Consider the following 17,810-nt stretch of genomic DNA (forward strand, 5'->3'; position numbering starts at 1 on the left):
TATATGGTTTGAAGAAAATATTGATGTGTGCGCTATATACTTGGAGCAGATCGACATGTTACCTATCATGGCATGAGTCAAATATAAACAATTTTGAATGACAATTTGGCAGTAGAAAAAATGGGCAGTCGTTGGATTCCTCATAATTTGACCGCTGCTGTCCATAAAAAGGCACGTATCGTTGTTTCAAGACCAGCCAAAAACAATAAAAGTACTCCGCGCTCACATCGTTGACAAACAAACGAGGTAGCCAGTTTTTTTTTTTGCAAAAAAGGCACATTACCACGATTTCGTTAAAGAATGGTAGAACTGTCAATGCTGAATGACATACAACCAAAAGTTTGATGAACTCCGCAAAAACAACCGGAATCTCTTCCATCAAGACAATGCCATTTCTCACACGACTCTTATAATATTCGAGTATTTGAAGGCGAAAACATCGATTTGTTGATCCATCCTACTTGCAGTCCTGACTTGTCACTGTCATCGTGTAATTTCTTTACAAACTCAGGCATAAAAAATAAACTACGCTTTAAACGTTTTAAGACGCCAGACACATAAATGATTCGACGGTTGGTTTGTTCAAAGCAAAAGTGTATTGAGCTTAAAGGCGAATATACTCAAAAACAATACAGCGTGTTTTTCTCAAAATTGTGTTTTCCTTCTATTTTATTTGTGCAAAACTTTTCGTGTTCCTACGAATAAAAGACTTTTCAATAAACTTTTGTTTTCTACACTTCCACAAAATTTATTACAATCTATTTTCAATGCAGCTGTTTTGTACAAAGCGCGGACATCTATTATTGAAAACCCTTATGTGTTCTGTCATAACTTTGTTGAAGGTTCTATCAGTTTGACCGATGTAAGTTTTTGGCAATCAAGACGTGTAAGTTTGTATCCGCCACTGTGCAAGTGCTTTTTCTTTTTTCTTTTGGCTCTTAGGAGTTCTTAATGTATTTGCTTGAGTTATTGTTTGTTCTGAAGGCTGGTGTTAGTCATTTCTTATTGTTTTTTTTAATATTTTTCTAAAATTTTTTGTATTTTGACAACGACACCCGATTTGGGCGTCGAAACGTTAATAAAATCATTTTTTTAGTAAAATTGTGGCTTATTTCCCATCAAAACTAGTTAATTACTATTTTTGTTGATATCTTACCTGTATATGTAATCGGGAAAAAGGTATTGGGGTTTTCCCAATGCAGTAAGAATAAACATTAAATTTTGTTTATTGTTTGTGCATTGCACTCATTGTTTACTTCTATTTGCTTAATGATATTCAATCCTATCTCGAACTTATTTTTTGACATAGGAATTTCTGGTAATCTATGTAACATGCTATGGTAGGCTGCTAATTTATGTTGTGTAGGAGGGGATAAAAGTTTTCCGTATTTTTTTCTTAGATAAAATTCACTTTCTTCAAGGAACAGTCAAATCCATCACTTTATGTAAGTGTATTTCGTAATTATTCTACTATGGTTATGATTATCCTGTAATAGATATATCAATATAATATATTCGATACTATACATTTATTTATAGGTTTTATATTTACCTTAAAAATTCCCACCATTTTGCTCGTAACAATAATTATTATGATTAGGTATACAACATGTAATAGTCCAGAAAGCCACTGCGCATCCGCTAGGAAAAATATTCTAATTCGGATTTTTTGCACAATATTACTCAAAAAGGACTCCTTTTAACAAATTTGCATGTTGCCAGGACCAAAAAGTGGTCAAAAATTTGTTAAACGTTTTTTTTGTTTCTTTCCTAAAATTATTTTTTTTGCATGGAAAAAGAGTTTTTTTAGTTTTTTTGGATCATTGCAAACAGAAAAGGTCTTTAGTGACTTTTCTCTAAAAATTATAGTTTTTGACATATAAGCGATTAAAAATTGAAAAATTGCGAAATCGGCCATTTTTAACCCTCAAAAACTATGTGAAAAACTGAAAATTTGAATGTTACCAAGGTAGGTAGATATTCTTTAAACATCGATTGATGAAATCCCGAAGAGTTTTTTGCATTACAATATTCAAAACTCCTTTTTTTTAATTGCTAATCAAGCGTGCGCGACACTATTTTCCACCGACAGTATGGTGCAAATGAAAGGAATAAATTCGTTATTTCGTAAACCGGCGACTTTAAGGAAAAATCCCGAAACAGGTCGATTTTTATTTTTAAGTTATGATATTGTGGCATATATGGTATACTAGTGACGTCATCCATCTGGACGTGATGACGTAATCGATGAGTTTTTTTAATGAGAATAGGGGTCGTGTGCTAGCTCATTTGAAAGGTTCTTTAATTCTCTATTCAGTAATATAAACATTTACATAATTATTTATACAGGGTGTCCAACATTTTTTTATTAAATTAAATTATTTGACAAAAAAAGAAGTAGAAGGACACCCTGTACAAATAATTATGTAAATTTTTACATTACTGAATAGAGAATTGAAGAACCTTTCAAATGAGCACTACCCCTATTCTCATTTAAAAAAATCATAGATTACGTCATCACGCCCAGACGGATGACCTCACTAGTATACCATATATGCCACAATATCATAACTTAAAAATAAAAATCGACCTGTTTCGGGATTTTTCTTTAAAGTCGCCGGTTTACGAAATAACGAATTTATTCCTTTCATTTGCACCATACTGTCGGTGGAAAATAGTGTCGCGCACGCTTGATTAGCAATTAAAAAACAAAGGAGTTTTGAATATTGTATTGCAAAAAACTCTTCGGGATTTCATCAATCGATGTTTAAAGAATATCTACCTATCTTGGCAACATTCAAATTTTCAGTTTTTCACATAGTTTTTGAGGGTTAAAAATGGCTGATTTCGCAATTTTTCAATTTTTAATCGCTTATATGTCAAAAACTATCAATTTTAGAGAAAAGTCACTAAAGACCTTTTCTGTTTGGAATGGTCCAAAAAACCTAAAAAAACTTTTTTCCATGCAAAAAAAAAATTTAGGAAAAAAACAAAAAAAAACGTTTAAAAAATTTTTGACCACCTATTGGTCCTGGCAACATGCAAATTTGTTAAAAGGAGTCCTTTTTGAGTAAGATTGTGCAAAAAATCCGAATTAGAATATTTTTCCTAGCGGATGCGCAGTGGCTTTCTGGACTATAATGATTATTGCTGAACATAAACTCCTATCGACCGTCTTTGATCTGCTAATTTCATGTTTTTAATCTATTTTAATACCTATTTTACTTATATTACAAATAATTCTTATTTGTAATAAAAGTTTATTTTTGAATGTCCGACTGCAAAAACGACCCCTGTATTATTTCCAACACGCGGACCATTATTACACGTTTAAATGTTTGTTGTGGAGTACCTATTCCAAAGAAAATAGACTGCCGTTAAAATTTAATAATTATTAGTAGGCAAATTTCCATACCCGAACATTTTTGTGCCAGTGCGTCAGAATTTTCCTCGCATCTCCTAAGTGAAGCATAGAGCTTCAGTGAAAGCGCGCCATCGAGTTCTATTTTGAGTTAAGGCCTTAACCTCATTCCAAGACTTTCTTTGACCTATTATCTTATCCATGATGGATCTTCTTCAAGTTTGTGCTGGGCGACGTCTTTTTCTTTGGGGATTCCACTCTAGGACAGTCTTTACAATACTGGAACTATTTTTTCGGAGTTTGTGACCGATCCAATCCCATTGTCTGGACTTTATTTCATTTTCTACCCTATTTTGTTCGGTCAGGTGTAGCAGATCTTCGTTTCTGATGATGTTAGGGCAGAAAAGACGAACAATTCTTTGTAGGCATTTATTAACAAAGACCTGCAGTTTGTCTGTACAGGTTTCACACCCGTAGAGTAGAACAGACATGACATTTAACTGGATTCATTCTGATCTTTGTCTTTGTAGTGTAGTGGCTAGACCTCCAAACAGGGTTAAGCATGCTGAATGCTTGTTGAGCTTTCGTATCCTTGTACGATTATCGTCTTCTATGCCTCCACCGTCTGTTATAACACTTGGAAGACACCTTGAATTTTCCACATTTTCAATCTACATGTTGTTAATAGATTTGGTTTTATTGATATTAATTTTCAAACTTATTTTATTGGCTTCAGTGGAGTGTGTTTCCAATTGGTCAGCCACATCTTGGAACCTTTGTCCTAATAGGTAGATATCGTCGGCGTATTCTAGATCACAAATGTTGGTTAACGACCATTGTATCCCTCTTGTATCGGAGTCTAGTTTGGGAACAGTCTACAGCTATGTTAAATAGAAACGGAGAGGACACGCATCTCTGTCTGACTCCAGTAAGTACGCTAAATTCGTCACTGTTGTGTGTGACGCTGCATTTCTTCTCAATGTGCAGTGACTTTATAATGGAAATTATTTTTTGCGGGGCATTTTCTACCTAATATCTTCTAATTAAAGCGTCTCACGATGTGGAAGAAGATTTAAGTGACTAGATGCTGGGAAAAGCACTAGAAATATTTTGATGCAGGCCAAGGTTTACAGTGGGTAGCGCCATTTGATGATGATGTGTTGTAGGCATACATAGGCAATACTAAATAATTCATTCAACATATGGTCAAATTAGGAATTATTTTCCTTGGAGCAGGTTTCCTAAGCTTCTGATTATATAAGGTCCGGTTTCACCAACAACAAATAAATCAATGAATAGTTATTCATCGAATAAACTTTATTAGACGTTTGTATTTTTATTTTGTTTCAATTTAATTGTGATAATTTAAAGTTAAACCGAGGAATTTACTTTCTTATAGATATTTACAGCGAGAACAACTTGCCGGTTTATCCGAACAGTAAATATTTATTTGATAAACCAATAAAATAAGTCGTATTTGACATTAGTAAAATGGAGAACTGTCAGTTTATTGGTCGAATAACTTTAATCATAGAATAAACTACTCTTTGTCGTTGGTGAAACCGGCCATAAATCTTGCAGTTTTAGGACAGAAAATAACTAAATAAATTTGTGATATCAATGTCGTATTACATAATAATTATAATAGAACTGTATTTTTTTAATACTTGTATCTTTTATTTCAGAGCTCTATCCACGATTCAAACAAAAGCAAAACCGTCAGTAAACAACACCCCGATGTTCTCGAAAGAGGAAAGCAGAGAGTTCATGGCTATATTTCCAGATATAGTACGCGATTTAACGGATGCCGGAAGGCACACAGACATTCCGGAAGTAACCAAAAGGTTCGCTAAAGTACTACAGTATAACGTACCCACTGGAAAAAAGACCAGAGGTCTATCCACTGTCATCGCCTACAAGATGTTGGAACGACCAGAAAACCTCACTCCTGAAAATATTAGGCTGGCCAATATTTTGGGATGGTGTGTAGAATTGGTAAGTGTTTATTTAGCCTTTTCTCGTTTTATAATAATTATAGGTATTTTTGCAAATACGAATCGATTTTGTAAAGGACACCGCGCACATATTATGGCAAATATTATGTCACTCAAATGAAATAAAATTTACATGAATAGATTCGTCTCGAAATTACAGTCATTTCATATCATTACACCAATTCTGAATTTTGATTACCTAGTAGATGCGTAAATTGACATATGTATATCCAAAGTCTAAAATCAAATGGGAATGTACATGACAAAGAGAGAAAAGAGATTTTGTGAATCGCCCGTTCATAAATCTTTGTTCAGATATTAAGAAAGCAGAAGCCTACTCTTATTTTATAGATAATGTAGGTATACTTTTACCAGTCGTACAAAAGTATGTAGTTCCTTTAATCGGCTTAGTTTACGCCATTTAAGCTGTTTTCAATAGCCACTTAATATCCCGGATAACGTATCTCTAATACATAACATTCCCGAAAAAAACTTTTTAAGATTGGACCTCTACGAGGATCTTGAAATAGTCAAAGAGAAACAGAGAAGTCCGAATTGTGTTAATCGTCATGTGTCTTTCAATCGTGACTTTCAACCCTTACATCGTCAACTCTTTTCATAAATTACATTATAAATCTGTTTCTCGTAATATATTATCTTTGCTTCCCTAAATTATTCTCATCGTTATTAATACTGTTCCTATTTCTTTCTTTATTTCTTTCTTATCCACATTCACACTTCCACCCAATTTTCAATAATCATCTAGTCTTTTCTTCAAATTTTCTCCCAAATAATTCTTTTTAACGACCATAACATCTATTTGTCACAACTCTTACACACCTATATTTAGTCAATATCTCTCATCATTCTCTTCACACCACCTTTTCAACCTGGTCTTCGTTTAGTGTCCAATCATAACCATTTCATAATCTCAACTCATTCATCCAACAATACTTTACAATAATTCAATCAAGTTTCACACATCAAGTTATTCTATTCAACCCACCTTTACTCTCATCATCTGGTGTATTTGGTTGCCGGGTCTCTGGAGTTCACAGTCTCTCAATATTTATCATCAATTTTAACTCTGATATCAAATTTATTTTTTATTCAACAACCTCATTTATCTATTCACCCGTTTTTCTTTTATTCTGTTTTTACCTTCTAATTTAATTAAATAATCACAATTTAATAATTTTTATTACCACACACTCAACAATTTTACTCAACACTTTTCTTCATATGACCTCACTTTAGACATAGCTTAGATACTTTTTTATTCAATTTCATTCATTTTTCCTTGCCCTAGATGTTATTTAACATAAAAGGACAGAATAAAGAAATTTGGACTAAGCTTTTAAAACAATCTTTTCAGTCTTTAAAATTTGTGTTGATGAATCCATCTATATCATATTAACTTATAAACAAGTTTTTGCATTTACAACATATCTTAGTATTTGATATCACAACCCCTATTTATTTGTCTCACCTTTATTTCAGCCAGTTTTATCAGCCATCATTTGTGTTGGGTCACAAATAATAATTTTATCTATTTTCAACACAACCACAACAACTTACCTGTATTTTGGTTGGCCTATCTTTGCTTCATCAATTTAAGTACACCTCATTGATGATTATGGGTATTCAAATTCACCCTCTTTCTTTACATCTTAGATAATTTATTCTCACTAACTCTTGTATTTTTATAATTCCAACACACTGATGTTAGCTGTTATCATTGCTTGCACAATAAACAACTTTAAATTTTATTGGCTAGTGTAACCAACATTTCATAGAACTATAAGTTTCATTGACAATTTTGTCGTCCTGACATCAGACAGATTCGCTTTGAAATCTCATCTGCTATTAGTTGCCTGTCACCTCTTATAACACAATGACCTAATTAATTGACCCACTTACCACCTGTGGAAATCATATGTTGCCCTAAAGCCGCATCCATAGGAATTTTATCCATTATTTGGATTTTAGGATGTTTATATTTATATAAGACTTTTAGTCCATTTGTAAAAGGTTTCAACCTTTGTATTTTTGGGTGGCTCACCATGTGCTTGTAAGTATAAGCAGACTTTGCGTTTACCTTGGTCATCATTTTAACTTTAACATTTTGCTTTAATTAATACGGTTATACTTATTTTAGGTAACACTGATGATGCTCTTGTTACAGAGCGAAAACGTTTTGTTTATGTTTGTAGCCCTATAGGAGCTTTTTAAACTAATATACCTTTTACCAGGACAAAAATTTTTTATTAAATTTTACTTGTAGAATAAGAGTATTTATGAATGACAGTTTTATGGACTTCAAACATGTGATTCCGATAAATTTTAATTACAATTGACGCCTTTAGTAATCAAAGTTCAGAGTTGACGCAATGATATGAAATAATTGTAATTTCGAGATGAATCTATATATTATGTAAATTTTATTGCATTTGAGTGACATTATATTTTCCATAAGATGTGTGCGGTGCCCTGTGGTTACTCCCACATGGCACCCTAACAAGTTTGTAATAGTAGTACATACTTGTGATTGGAAAGAGTTTGTTTGTAGTCTGGGCTGATTCTCGGAGAATAGGCCATTTTTGGGAAAAGTTATTTACCAGCAATTTTATTGCTGGAATCGAATTATAAGATCCTATATATTAATAATATAGGTATGCAAAGTCCTCAGATAGTGTGCTACTTTTTTTATAAACAAAATGGCGCCCGAAAATCGTGTTTTTTTCAATTATTGCTCTATAACTCCGAAGATTTTAACTTTACAACAAAAACACCCAAATAAAAATTCACCGTGATTAAATTCTGCATAGAGACGTTGTTTTTCCCGATCTGCTCCGACGAAAATTTTCCTCGGAAAATGCGGGTTTTCCCAACAAAATCTTTAATTTTCAAAGAAAGTTTTAGATAAGTAATTATCTACCAATAATTAAATAATTTGGTGACTTAAAAGCCTTCTTGGTTTAGATTATAGTTCCAGAAGCTGGTGAAAATTAAACTAATATTTTAGCAACAATTCAATTGTTCATTAATAATTTACGGTCGCAATAATAACCAAAATAATTATGATACACTGATCAAACTTTGAAATCTTATAAAGATGAGATGCCTATTTAACATTTTGTCGACAAAATATGTTTTTTTATTTTTTTGCAAAATCTTTAAATGTTAAAAAAAAAATAGTTATAAACAAATTAACGTTTCTCAGAAAGTTTTTATTATATTATAATTTTAAAAAATTGCTAAAATGCGCATTTCAAATATCTTGAAAATGAATGCTTTAAAACTTTTTTGCAACCATTTGCAAAAAAGTTATGAAACAGCAAAGTAAACATACGATTACTACGGTGTTTATAATTTTTTTTAATTCTTTCAAAGCGTAGAGGTGAGTTTAAAGTACAAGCTAATTATTTACAAAAAAATATCTATTATCAGTTCAATGGTTATATTTTAATTAAAGATTATAAATATATTTTTTTGTAATTTACACGCTTGAAAGTAGACTAATACAGTACTGTAGCTAAAATTTTCACTCGGAGCGACGACCGGCCACGCAACGTACACTTTTAATAAATAATGTATGCTGCGTGTCAGTCGCTTCGAGTGAACTTTTAGCTCCGACTCTGTATCAGGCCTAATTTTGCGCTAAAAATTACAAAAAAAAAGTATTTTTAATCTTTGATTAAAATATAACCATTGCACGATAACATGAATACGGAGATGTTTTTGAAATGGTTGAAAGAAAAACTGCTTCCAAGTTTACATGAACCATCTGTTAGTTTTGGATAATGCCTTATAGTCTAAGAGCTAGTGAACCCTCCGACTAACGGTCTTCCTGTAAGGCTAGAAATTTGTATAGTGATAATTCATAGCACACCAAGGCTAAAAACCATGACCTGGCAGGCATCAGCCCTGCACGTGTATCTACCAGGTGAATCGAAAAATGCATAGTTTAGGGGGAAAATAAACTTTCTCCTGTAAGGTTTAAATTTAAGTATGTGTTTGAGTAAGTCATTTAGAAGAAATGGGCACAATGCCAGGCGATTCTGAACAGCATAAGACCTTGCCAGGCGAGGGGAAAGATTAGGGGTTTTTCCTAAAATTATTTTTTTTGCATCGAACAAAGTTTTTTTAGGTTTTTTGGATCATTCCAAACAGAAAATGTCTAGTGATTTTTCTCTTAGGTTAATAGTTTTTGTTATATAAGCGATTAAAAATTTTGAAAATTGCGAAATCGGCCATTTTAACCCTAAATCGGAGATTTAACTAAAAATTTCAATGTTGCCAAGGTAGGTAGATATTCTTTAAACATTGATTGATCAAATCCCGAAGAGTTTTTTGCAATACAATATCGAAAACCCCTTTGTTTTTAATTGCTAATCAAGCGGGCGCGACACTGTAGTATAAGTGAGGACGTTTGAGTTTGCATAAATTCATTATCTCGGGAATGGGCAAATTTGAAGAGAAATCCTCAGACAGGTCGATTTTTATTCTTAAATTAGGACTTTTGGCATATATATATATATATATATATATATATATATATATATATATATATATATATATATATACAGTTTGTCCCTGTAAGTTGTATCCATATGGAAAACTTTTTTATTATTAATTTTACGAAAAAAAGTTGTTCTTTATAAAAAGCTCTGCATGGTCCAAAACCTAAGATTTAACCATCAAATATCAAATTTTTTGAATATTATACGAGGTATGTCAAAAAGTTTGAATTTCACTCAAGAGTAAAGTAGCTTTATTTTTCACAATATTGAAAATTGCTATTATGAAAAGTTGTTTGGAATTAAAAACTGTATTCAAGTATGCAATTACATCCTTCTAATGGAAATTTTTTTTTTTTTGAAAAATTATGGATAACTAACATTATTTTCAGTTATTTTAATTCAGATAACTCTTTTATTATTAATTTTACGAAAAAAAGTGATTCTTAATAAAACGTTCTGCATAATATAAAATCTAAAATACAACCATCTTATGTGAAATTTTATCAATTTTATACGAGGTATGTCAAAAAATATGAATTTCGCTCAAGAGTAAAATACGTTTATTTTTCACAATATCAAAAATTGTTATTATGAAAAGTTATTTAGAATTAAAAACTATTTTTAAGTATGTAATTACATCCTTCTAATTGAAATATTCTGAAGTATAAAGGTACTTTACTTTTGATCTAAATTTATCTTTTTTGACATACCTCGTATAAAATTGATAAAATTTGATATAAGGTGGTTGTATTTTAAGTTTTAGACCATCCAGAACTTTTTATTAAGAATCACTTTTTTTCGTAAAATTAATAATAAAAGAGTTATCAGAATTGAAATAACTGAAAAAATAATGATCGTTATCCATAATTTTTCAAAAAAAAATTTTTTCAATTAGAAGGATGTAATTGCATATTAGAATATAGTTTTTAATTCCAAACAACTTTTCATAATAGCAATTTTCAATATTGTGAAAAATAAAGCTACTTTACTCTTGAGTGAAATTCAAACTTTTTGACATACCTCGTATAATATTCAAAAAATTTTATATTTGATGGTTAAATCTTAGGTTTTGGACCATGCAGAGCTTTTTATAAAGAATAACTTTTTTTCGTAAAATTAATAATAAAAAAGTTTTCCATATGGATACAACTTACAGGGACATACTGTATATATATATATATATATATATATATATAATACTAGTGACGTCATCCATCTGGGCGTGATGACGTAATCGATGATTTTTTTAAATGAGAGTAGGGGTCGTGTGATAGCTCATTTGAAAGGCTATTTAATTCTCTATTCAGTAATATAAACATGAACATAATTGTTTATACAGGGTGTACAAAAAAAATTTCTTCTTTTTGTCTAAATTAATTTAATAAAAAAATTTTGTACACCCTGTATAAATAATTTTATTAATGTTTATATTACTGAATAGAGAATTAAATAACCTTTCAAATGAGCTATCCCACAACCCCTACTCTCCTTTAAAAAAATCATCGATTACGTCATCACGCCCAGATGGATGACGTCACTAGTATTATATACATATATGCCAAAAAGTCCTAATTTAAGAATAAAAATCGACCTGTCTGAGGATTTCTCTTCAAATTTGCCCATTCTCGAGATAATGAATTTATGCAAACTCAAACGTCCTCACTTATACAACAGTGGCGCGCATGCTTGATTAGCAATTAAGAAACAAAGGGGTTTTCGATATTGTATTGCAAAAAACTCTTCGGGATTTGATCAATCAATGTTTAAAGAATATCTACCTACCTTGGCGACATTGAAAATTTTAGTTAAATGTCCGATTTAGTGGAAAACACAATACATTACGAAATAAAAAGATATGAAACTAGTGAAGGTGGAAAGTATCGTTGTAAACGTATAAAGTATTAGCATTACATTACATAGTTTCCCACCTTTAGACGTCTGTGACAGGAGTATTGTATTAAAGTTCTACTGTCACAGTGACAGTTGTCATACTCCTCTGATACGTCTAAAGGTGGGAAACTATGTAATATAATGTTCATTTATACGTTTATAACGATAATTTCCACCTCCACTAGTTTTATCTCTTTTTGTTTCGCAATGTATATGTTTTCCATCTTTTGCGTTATTTTGCCAGTTATTAGCGCTCTCGTCACTATATAGTATAGCTCTCCGTGCGTGACAAGCCCCAATCCCCAATCCAAAATATTCCCACATTCGTGAAATATACGATAGATATTTTTATCTATCGTGTCGATCATTAGAAGGATCTTCTTTTCTTAACGTGCCCTATCAAGTCCCCTTGACATTGGCGATTAACATGCCGAAACTGTCTCTGCCTCGAGCTATTCTAAATAGTTGTTCTGCTTTCTTTATTCCTGTCCACTCCCGGATATTCTTCAACCAAGAGGCTTGCTTTCTACCAATTCCTCTGCGTCCTTCGATTTTACCCATCATAATAAGTTGAAGAATATTATACCGGTCTCCCCTTATTACGTGCCCAAAATAGGCCATCTTTCTATATTTGATGTTATCAAGTAGCTCGCGGGCAGCATTTGCTCTCTTAAGGACTGCCACATTATCAAATGTAATATTTAATCATGCGCTATCGAAGTTGAAGTTGCAAGTTATCATTACAGAAGAATGACCTCATTTCAAAAATGTCGTGCGGGCTATCTCAATTCTATATTTTATCTCTTTATCTGGATCTAGTTGTTCAGTAATCTGGCAACCAAGATATTTAAAACTGGGTACTCTTTGAATTATATGACCATCAACATAACCGTGAATCTTGATGGGCCAAACGGCTAAATACCGCGTATTTTGTTTTTGAACAGTTTGTTTAAGCCAAACTCTCTTCCCACTGTCAATGGCATTTAAAAGGTGTTGTAATCCATTCATATCATCACTTAAAATAAATGTATCGTCTGCATATCTGATTGTATTTATCATTCCATTAACTTTCACATCCCATTCCAAATTATGCAGCGCTAAGAAGAAGAAGGACCACTAAATCAATGGAACGATAATATTCTGGAGGTACATTTAAAAATGGATTGACTATTTTTGTATTAAAGAAGATGAAGAAACAATCAATATATATCATTTAGGAAAAGTGATAATGTAAATTGTTTTCCAAGGTTATATAACCATTAACAGCTTTTTTGTCTTTACTTATTAATCGTCGGGTTTCTGGCATATTAAATTCAATTGAAATTGTAAGTATTCATTGAATCATCGATTCACTCTGTTACAGAGTGTTGTATTGCTGATTGGTTATTCAAATTGCATATTAATCTAACGGTTTTGTCTGAATATGAATTATTTGTTTTATAATCAGTATGATTCGTATAGAGGTAATTGAATGCTTAAGGATTTTAAAAGATATAATATATTTATCGCCAACCGTCACTAAAGTCATTCATTATTGTACAATATTGGCAATAGACTGCGGCCTTGCCTTAGTCCCTTCATCATCATTCTCTTTGCCTGATCCCTATGCGGGGTCGGCTTCCCTAATTGCATTTCTCCACACCACTCTATCTTGGGTCATATCAATGTCAATCCCCTTTACCAACATGTCCTGCCTTATCGTCTCCCCCCAGGTCTTCTTTGGTCTTCTTCTCCTACTCCTTCCAGGAATCTGCACTTCAGCTATTCTTCGTATTGGGTGATTAACGTCTCGACGTTGAACATGACCAAACCATCTTAACCTATGCTCTCTCATTTTGGCATCAATTGGTGCCACATCTAGACTTCCCCTAATATACTCATTTCTAATTTTATCCTTCCTTGTCACTCCACTCATCCATCTAAGCATTCTCATTTCCGCCACATGCATTCGTTGTTCCTCTTTCTTTTTCACTGCCCAACATTCAGTTCCGTACATCATAGCCGGTCTTATGGCTGTTTTATAGAATTTTCCCTTCAGCTTCATTGGCATTTTTCTGTCACACAACACACCCCTCGCTTCTTTCCACTTCATCCATCCAGCTCTAATTCTACTGCATGCATCTCCATTACTCTGTAATACCGATCCTAGGTACTTAAAACTATTGCTTTTCACAATCACTTCACCATCCAAAGATACCATTTTATTTGTGCTACTCTGTATACTCTGTTTTTGTCCTACTAAGTTTTAAACCTTTTTCCTCCAGAGCTTGTCTCCACTGTTCCAGTTTTTGTTCTAAGTCTCTTTCACTATTTCCTACTAACACGACATCATCAGCATACATTAAGCACCATGGAATGTTACCCTGTAGTTTCGCTGTTATCTGGTCCAAAACTAATGAGAATAAATACGGACTAAGCACAGAGCCTTGGTGCAATCCTACTTTTACATGAAATTTATCAGTCTCTCCCACACCTGTCCTAACACTAGTCGTTACTCCCTCATACATATCCCTCACAATCTTTACATATTCACCAGGGACTCCTTTCTTATTGAGTGCCCACCACAGAATCTCTCGAGGAACTCTATCATATGCTTTCTCAAGATCAATGAATACCATATGAGCGTTTGTTTCTTTACTCCTGTATTTTTCCATCAACTGCCTTATAATGAAAATTGCATCTGTTGTTGATCTACCCTGCATAAAGCCAAATTGATTCTCGGATATTTCGGTCTCTTCACGTATCCGTCTATCAATTACTCTTTCCCATATTTTCATGGTGTGGCTGAGCAGTTTTATAGCCCTGTAGTTTGTACATTGTTGTATATCTCCCTTGTTTTTGTAAACAGGTACCAGTATACTGCTTCTCCATTCGTCTGGCATTTGTCCAACTTCCATAATTCTATTAAATAGACCTGCTAGCCACCTTGTTCCTGTCTCTCCCAATGCTCTCCATACTTCCCCAGGAATATCATCTGGTCCTACCGCTTTTCCTTTCTTTATTTTTTGAAGCGCTTGAGCTACTTCCTCGTTTGTTATTTTGGTGACCATTGCTGCTACTGTCTCCGTTGGCTCTACAGGCTGTCTGTCAAATTCTTCATTTAATAAGCTGTCAAAGTATTTTCTCCATCTCTTTTTGACATCCCTTTCGTGAACTAGTATTTTATTATTTTCATCTCGGATACATCTAATCTGATTAAAATCTTTTGCTTTCTTTGCTCTCTGTTTGGCTATTTTATATATCTTCGTTTCGCCTTCCCTGGTATCAAGTTGATCGTATAGGTTTGAATACGCTTCTGCTTTGGCTTTTGTTACTGCTACTTTCGCTTCCTTTTTCGCCACCATATAGTTTTGAAGATCTGTGTCGGATCTGGTTTCTTGCCACTTTTTATATAATTTTCTCTTCTCTTTTATTTTTCCTTGTACTTCGTTTGACCACCACCAAGTCTCTTTATCCTCAAATTTTTTTCCTGACGTTTTCCCAAGTATTTCAATAGCAGTCTCTCTAATATTACTGGCCATTTTTCTCCAAATTGTATTAGGGCTACCTTTCATGTTCCAACATATTTTTTCTACTATTCTTCTCCTGAATAGACCTTCTTTCTCATCTTTTAGCAGCCACCACTTGATTGTTTGTGGTCCTCTCCGATATTTTTGTTTAGTTTCGCTTTTTTACTTCGATGTCCAGAACTTCGATGTCCTTGACTTAGTCCCTTATTTACCCCAAAATTCTTGAAGAACTGGTTGTTAATTTTTTTACGATCTAAGGTTGTAAAATCGTTGTAATTAATAGATGAGCTTTCTAGTACTTGCTATAGTCTACGTAGGGATATTGTATTATAAGCTTTCGTCAAGTCCACAGATAATAGAGGAGTTGATCTATCCCTAGCCATTATTTTTTCATTTAGTTGGGTTAAAGTGTAGATGTGGTTGATGCAAGATCGTCTAACTCGAAATCCTGCTTGCTGTTCCAGCTCAAGTGGTTCATATTCGTTTTCGACTAGGGTTTTCATAACTTTTCCGTAGAATCTACTTAGAGTGCTGGCAATTGAGATGCAGCGGTAATTCTTGCAGTCTGCCTTATCCTCTTTTTTATAGGTTGGTGCAATCCACCCTTCTTTCTAGCTTTCAGGTATATTATCTCTGTTTAGGTATCTATTAAAACGTTCAGTATATTAACAAGCGTTGGTGTTGCGTTTTTCAAAAGTTCAGCGGATTTCCTTCTGGTTCATAGGCTCTTTTATTTTTCAGGATTTTTATAAGTTTGGCAGTTAGATCTTAAATGTTTATTTCGAATCCATGGATTTGGTATCTTCTGGGTGTTTGTTAAAGATATTCAGGTCTGGACTCTTTTAGTCCTTTTGCGTATCGGCTTTTAAATATATACATTGATGTTGATGGTTTGTAGGTTTGTACAAAACTACTGTGATGTATTCGGAATTCAAAAAGATACAACCCATTAAGAAACTAATTATGCACATTGTCATATCAGTAGTGATGTTAGAAGAGAATATTCTCAAGAGAATATTCTCGGCCAGAAAATTCTCTCGAGAATATTCTCGGCAAAATTTTTCTATATTTTCAAAAACCGAAACAAAAATAAAAACTAGATACGGGTCAAATTATTATAATTTAATAAATATGTAGGTATATTGTTTTTGCCATTCCCATGAACCACTAGCAAGGGTGTTGACAGTGTCAATATTTATTGTTTTGGTGCAATCAGTGTCAATATTTATTGTTTTGGTGCAATATTAACGTGCAAATATTTAGAATGGTGTTCATTTAAGCAGAGAAGAACAAGTTGAGACAACTGAGTTTGTAGATAATTTAGCAACTTTAAAATATGGTGTTGAGTCGGCTGAAATAATGGCAGATCTGGCACTTTATCGGTCTAAGGAGGGATTTTTTGGAAAGCCATACGTTGTAAAATCAATTGAAAAACTAGACTTAAGAGGAAACAGTAGCGATCAACAGGTAGCGAAAACGCGTTCCAAGATTGCGGCTGTAATTTTGAATATTTTTTCGAGATATTTGGCACACGTATTTGTAATATAATAAAGAATGGCGGTACAGAGCCCAATTTGAAAAATATATTAATATGTGGAAATTACTCTGTAATTAAATACAATATTAAAAAAATGAGCCTGTACCGCCATTAAAAAGAACAAAAAAATACACTTTCTTCAAATAAACTTTTTTTTCCGATGCCTAGATTTTGTGTCATTTTGGAACTACTAAAATTTTTTATTTCATTAGTAGTTCCAAAATGCCACAAAATCTAGGCATCGGATAAAAAAGTTTATTTGAACAAAGTGTAGTTTTTTGTTCTTCTTAATGGCGGTACAGGCTCGTTTTTTTAATATTGTATTTAATTACAGAGTAATTTCCACATATTAATATATTTTTCAAATTGGGCTCTTTACCGCCATTCTTTATTATATTACGAATACGTGTGCCAAATATCTCGAAAAAATATTCAAAATTACAGCCGCAATCTTGGAACGCGTTTTGGCTACCTGTTGATCGCACATCATATGGTGAAAAGGTACATGTTTCGGAACAAAATTAACTAAAATAGTAGTTGATATTAAGCATGCTTTCATCCAGTGCAGCGACTGAAAGAAGTTTCAGTACTTATGTTTTTTTTATCCACTCCTCTAAAAGAAACCGGTTCACTGCTGAACGGGCTTGTAAGGAAACTTTTATAGCTCACAATTTAAAATTGTTAGACGTAGACCAATCCATGACTGAGCTGGCCACTCGTGAAAAACAAAATCCCACAACTCATCAGTACATTGAAATGCAGATTGTAGATGACTAGGATGAGCTAATGATATAAATAGATTCTGAATCTGAGGTCTCATCTTTTATCATACCACATCGATTATTTGCTGTTAAGAAGAAAATTTCATTTTTTAATCAAAGATATTTTGTGTTTTCTGTTGTTTTTGTATTTTTTATATACAAAGAACACTGTTGTTTCGTCTCATAATTTTGTATATAAGATCATAATTTTTAAAACCCCATTTTTTATCTTCAA

The 17,810-nt window shown here is 32.8% G+C and overlaps 1 protein-coding gene across 2 annotated transcripts in view; it reads left to right on the plus strand.

Moving 5' to 3' along the window:
- The window catches only part of LOC126881977 (farnesyl pyrophosphate synthase), a 140,242-nt gene that overhangs the window by 38,497 nt on the left and 83,935 nt on the right, over positions 1 to 17,810 (plus strand). For both annotated transcript variants that reach the window (XM_050646728.1, XM_050646727.1), the window contains exon 2: positions 5,047 to 5,356. In XM_050646728.1, coding sequence (XP_050502685.1) covers positions 5,047 to 5,356 — 310 coding nt within the window. The remainder of the gene's footprint in view (positions 1 to 5,046; positions 5,357 to 17,810) is intronic.

The sequence above is a fragment of the Diabrotica virgifera genome, chromosome 3 (genome assembly GCF_917563875.1).
Source record: "Diabrotica virgifera virgifera chromosome 3, PGI_DIABVI_V3a".
Taxonomy (NCBI): domain Eukaryota; kingdom Metazoa; phylum Arthropoda; class Insecta; order Coleoptera; family Chrysomelidae; genus Diabrotica; species Diabrotica virgifera.